Here is a 5,593-nt window from a genome sequence, read left to right as displayed (position 1 = left end):
ATATCTAATATTTATAACATATTATATATAGTACATATTATAAATATATTGACAAAATAAATATAAATACAATCAAAAAATCAACTTGTCCTGAAATTTCCACCAGTTATATTCTGGTGAATATTCACAAGTCAGAAAAAAGCAGGGCAAAATACAGAACATACGGAGCAATACGGCGAAGAGGGGATTGACACGCGCGCTGCCGCACGAGATTCAGCGAATACGAAGGAGCGAGATGCATCGCTATATATGTATGTATGTCATCGAGGTAGTATGCTCGTAGCTCCTCGTCGCTCTAATACCTGTACGTGAGCTGACCGTTAAATATTGATAGAAAGCCGCCGATGTTTCGCGCCGGGATGACACACGAGTGACCGGGACCAGGGTTCCCTCATCGGTGATCGGCGTTGTGTCACGGACGCTCGAACGGCAGCTAGAATGCGCGGCCGTCCTTGCCGCGATCCATTGCCGTACGTGTCGCAAGTGAGTCGAACTCGCGATGGACGCGGCCATATTTCCTGCTAGCAGAAATCTTGTCCGTCAGTGATTCGCGCTGATCGTGTGCCACCGAAAGAGCGGAGCGTGCAGAATGCCGAAATGCGATGTGAAGACGAGGCCTCTGCCAGCTACGTTCGCGTGGATTGTCCTACTCATCTCCACGGCACTCTTCTTCATCTTCCCGTAAGTTGTCCCTCTCTCTTTCTCCTCCTTCGTACCGCCGCGACTCGTGCACGATCCACGTTCGTCGAGACGGAACTCTTTCTTGGAGGATATCGCTGAATCTCACATGTTCCATGTTCACAGGTGCTGGAACTACTATGTCTCTCGGTGGGGCTTATGGGTACCGATTCTGCAAGGAGTTATTACCTTCTTCGTGGTGATAAATTTCTCGCTGGCGACGTTTATGGATCCTGGTGTTATACCAAAAGGTAAACATGAAACTAGTGAACTCTGTATACATACATACAAACATACTGCAAAGCTTATACTGTAAATACAGGCAAGTCAGCCTAGGGATGTACTCTTTGTTTTTCTAATGTATTACATTTTCTAATGCTTCAATGTTTCATAGCTCAAATAATACATGCAAGACTGAGAAAATAATCTCCATGTGCAAGTATTTCTCTCTGTTCACTCTTATCGAATAGAATTTCATCTCATTAGCTTTCCAATATGTTGTAGAGTTCACTATATGAAATATGTTTATGGTACTTATGGCAAGACACAGGCTACATTTCATTGCATTATCATTTTATCCTTGTTTAATACTCTGTGAACAACAAGAATAAAATGATATCTCATGCATTATGCCTGCAATGGAATGCAGCCATGAATCTGGAGCAATATAGTTTTTCATTAAAGCACCTCCTGACGAAGATCGGGAAGATGATTTTCGAGCTCCATTATACAAAAGCGTGGAAATCAATGGCATTACTGTACGCATGAAGTGGTGCGTCACTTGTAAATTTTATCGACCTCCACGTTGCTCACACTGCAGTGTCTGCAATCATTGTATCGAGGTATGTTTTTTTTTGTTAATATTTGTTAGAATTATAAGAGGAAAGTTTAACGAGATTAATTTAATATTTTTAGACATTTGATCATCACTGCCCATGGGTAAACAACTGCATTGGTAGGAGGAATTATAGATACTTCTTCTTTTTTCTTCTGTCGCTCAGTTTTCACATGCTCAGTATATTTGGGCTCTGTCTATATTACTTACTGGAGCATAAAGAGCAGCTGAGTGAAGTTAATACCATTGTTGCGTATCCTTTACATAGAAAATAATTTCTAAAGTAAAACGCTGCATGTAACGCTGCATGTAAGAATTTATTCTTTTCAGCTGAACTTCTTGCATGGTTCTCTTCGTGTTGAAGAAAAAAAAAGAGAAAAACTGATGCAAAGTTCAGCCAAAAGAAACAGATGTATACATTCAATTTTATGAGATCCTTAATCTTCGTATAGACTCATACTCATGGGAGTGGTAATGCTCTTATTCATTCCAATCTTTGGACTGACCGGCTTTCACGTAGTCCTAGTTTCCAGAGGACGTACTACGAACGAACAGGTGAGGAGCAGATTTTCAAAATTTTATTTTTTTAGTTAGAGATGGCATAATGTTCAGTGTTGAAAGACTCAAATTTTAAGCTACTCTACGATGTTCTAAAAGCATTTTTTTCACCATCAATTTATATGCTGAAAAAAGTTTAGACATTGGAAATGTATTATGTCCTTTACTAGAGACAAATAAAATGCATTTGTTTAACATTATTAGAAATAGTTTAGCAATTGTGTTAAACATTTTACAGTGTGTGTGAAGCTGGCGTATCATTTCGTGGAAACTAATTATTGAGCGTTCTGGCTTTATTTTCAATATAGTTCTATAGTTTTAGATCGATTAAACTAAGAGTTCTGCCCTTAAAAGCGAAAAAACAAACTGAGACGCCAGATTCACGCAGCGTCTCACTTTGTCCTGCGCAAGCTTTGACAGATTGTTGTAGGATTTTAAAAGATAATAGTTCTAGATGAGTTCTAGAAAGAGTTCTAGAGAGAGTTCTGGCGATAAATAACGTTAGTTTCAATTTTTATTGATTCCCCTCCCCCCTTCCCCAAAAATCACTTTTATAGGAACAAAGATGAGACGCTGGCTAATTTTCGACAGTTCTGTGAGTTCTATGATAATTAGGGTGTGTAGTTCTAAACATATATTAACGCTTTCCGAAGAGTTCTGATAATATAAATTATTTGTTAATTTTTTAAACAATTTTTATCACCCTAGAAAGGCGACTTTTGGGGATTAATATGTGGGGGACACTGGCGGTATCCCGGATACGTGAGTTCTATAGCAATTTTCGTGTAGTTCTGAATGTATCCTAATGCTTTCCGAAGAATTCTGATGATATAAATTATTTGTTAATTTATTAAACAATTTTTATCACCCTAGAAAGGCGTCTTTCAGGGAATATGTATGAGATGCTGGCCGTTTTCCAAAAGTTTTGCGGATTCTATCGCAATTCTCATGTAATTCTAAATGTATCCTAACGCTTTCCGAAAAGATCTGATGATATAAATCATTTATTAATTTTTTAAACAATTTTTGTCACCCTAGAAAGGCACCTTTCAGGGAATATGTGTGAGACGCTGGCCAATTTCCGACAGTTTTGTGAATTCTCATGTAGTTCTGAATGTATCCTAACACTTTCCAAAGAATTCTGATAATATAAATCATTTGTTAATTTTTTAAATATTTTTTATCATCTTAAAAAGGCGCCTTTCAGGGAATATGTGTGAGACGCTGGCCGTTTTTCTGTGAGATTTATAGTACTTATAGTGTAATTCTGAATATATCCTAATGCTTTCCAAAGAGTTTTGATGATATAAATTATTTGTTAATTTTTTGAACCTCTAGAAAGGCACCTTTTAGGGAATATGTGTGAGACGCTGGCCGTTTTCCGACAGTTCTGCGGGTTCTATGGCAATTCTCGTTTAGTTCTGAATGTGTCCTAACGTTTTCCGAAGAGTTCTGATGATATAAATTATTCGTTAATTTTTGAAACAATTTTTATTATCCTAGAAAGGCACCTTTCAAGGAATATGTATGAGATACTGGCCGATTTCCGACAGTGAAAAGAATAGAAATTCACAGAATTGTCGAAAATTAGCCAATGTGTCATCTTTGTTCCTCTAAAAGTTTTTTTTGGGGAGAAAAAGTCACTAAAAATTGAAAATAACATTGTTTATCGCCAGAACTCTTTCTAGAACTCATTTAAAATTATGTATTTTTTTAAATCTTAGAAGAATCTGTCAAAACTTATGTAGGACAAAATGAGACGCTGCATGATCCTGACGTCTCTTTTTTTTCACTTTTTTTTATTTTTAAGGGCAGAGCTATTAGTTTAATCGATGTAGAACTATAGAACTATTGAAAATAAAGCCAGAACTCTCGATAATTAGTGAGTTTCTGACAAAATGATACGCCAGCTTCACACACACCTTTTATATCTTACTAATTGGCAAACTGTTATTTTCTATAAGGCGCGTGGTTTCCTTGTGGCTTTCTTTCTCGTTTTCTGAAAATTAAATATTTCGGATGAAACGCATTTTGAAAGTTTAATCCTCAGGTAACAGGCAAATTTAACGGAGGCTACAATCCTTTTTCACGAGGTTGTCTGCGCAATTGCTGTCACACACAGTTTGGACCACAATACCCAAGGTATTGCAAGGAGCCAAGGTATTGTAAAATTAATTCTGTATGCATAAATTATTTTGTTATAATGAATTTTCTGTATGATTTGCAGCTTACTTAAACCTGATAAGTATTCAGGGAAGCGACGTGGAGCGTGTGCGTCAGAGATATCTACTATAGGCAGTGAGAACCAGGTAAAGACCTACATGGATAGCAGCAATGGTGTTAGAAATGCCAGTTCAAATGCTTACAATAAGGTAAGAGCTAGCGCAGTCTCGCTTATCTTCTTACTTTATGAACACCATTCGGATTCTGATGCTTGAACCATTATTATGATTTGTATTCTTCTTATTATTAACATAGTTAAACAAATGGAAATTTGGACGAAGCTTACATCTTAAGCACTCTTTTGCTTCTATGCAGTTTTCAAGCATGTATAGCATGACTAGCAACATTGTTGTACTAAATGTAAACAGTTATGCAATCCTAGTACTAGCTTCGTAGTACATTTTAGTGTTTTACTATAAAAATTAACATATATATTTACGTCTTTTTCTCACATCTGTAGAATATGAGTTGCAGCGATGATACCTCATCTATCAGTATTGATCAATCCAGAGTCCTAAGATGCCTTTACTGATTATCTCCTATGGTTTATATATATCCCATTCATCCAAACTGATCCTAATATTCATAGGAAATGTAGTAATGTATATTGCAAAGAGAAATTTTTTTTTGTTTGATATATCTTTCTTTGATCCATGACACTGTTGATTCTTCTTTATAGTTATCACCCGGACGAGATGGATCGGACACAGACATGGAACCGACAGCGTCTCAATCTGCAGACTGCGAACCTACGCCGCCGTTGCAAAGACATGGTTCTAAAAGCAATTTCTTCCTGCCACCTGTGGAGAACAACGAATCTCCCAGGCATCCTCCGCCGTCGCAGCTTCGCCATCCAATACATTATCCTAGAGGCAGTCCACATCCAAGGCCAAGGTATTTACAATAGATAATGACAGGATTTTCAACATGCAAAATGCTCTAGCATAGTACTTATGTTCATCATGTTCTTAGAGGGATGAATGGATCTCGAAGTCACACACCCGATCCGTTATCACCGGAGACGACTGGTTCGCCAGCCACGGTCCCTCAACGTCAGGGTGGTGCCAGCCCAACGATGCAACAACGTATCAAAGCTATTGGAGTACCTACTCCGCTTGCCATATCCAGTCCCATACGAAGGTACATTATACTTGTGCATTACTGAAAGAAAAATCAAAGTATATATTAATCCGATATATATTTGAAGAAATATCAACACATTTACACGTGATACAAAAAAAATGAAGGATTGATTAACTGAGTACTTACATTTGATCGATTCTTATATATGAAATATTT

At 37.4% G+C, this 5,593-nt stretch overlaps 1 protein-coding gene across 4 annotated transcripts in view; it reads left to right on the top strand.

The window, feature by feature from the left end:
• Window positions 1-265: 265 nt before the first annotated feature.
• Window positions 266-5,593, top strand: part of LOC108684139 (palmitoyltransferase ZDHHC5) — a 9,167-nt gene continuing 3,839 nt past the window's right edge. Inside the window, exons 1-10 of one of the 4 annotated variants that reach the window (XM_018188255.1) lie at window positions 266-681; window positions 805-929; window positions 1,363-1,520; window positions 1,594-1,766; window positions 1,966-2,068; window positions 2,780-2,833; window positions 4,122-4,231; window positions 4,299-4,380; window positions 4,974-5,188; window positions 5,267-5,434. In XM_018188255.1, coding sequence (XP_018043744.1) covers window positions 590-681; window positions 805-929; window positions 1,363-1,520; window positions 1,594-1,766; window positions 1,966-2,068; window positions 2,780-2,833; window positions 4,122-4,231; window positions 4,299-4,380; window positions 4,974-5,188; window positions 5,267-5,434 — 1,280 coding nt within the window. In that variant the 5' untranslated portion in view covers window positions 266-589. Of the gene's footprint in view, window positions 682-804; window positions 930-1,362; window positions 1,521-1,593; window positions 1,767-1,965; window positions 2,069-2,779; window positions 2,834-4,121; window positions 4,232-4,298; window positions 4,444-4,973; window positions 5,189-5,266; window positions 5,435-5,593 lie in introns of all 4 variants that reach the window. The other 3 variants (XM_018188253.1, XM_018188256.1, XM_018188254.1) reach the window with 3 other exon arrangements.

The sequence above is a fragment of the Atta colombica genome, unplaced genomic scaffold (assembly GCF_001594045.1).
Source record: "Atta colombica isolate Treedump-2 unplaced genomic scaffold, Acol1.0 scaffold126, whole genome shotgun sequence".
In the NCBI taxonomy this organism is placed as follows: Eukaryota; Metazoa; Arthropoda; class Insecta; order Hymenoptera; family Formicidae; genus Atta; species Atta colombica.
The sequence above is the reverse complement of the archived record's forward strand: the minus strand, read 5'-3'. Positions and strand labels throughout refer to the sequence as shown.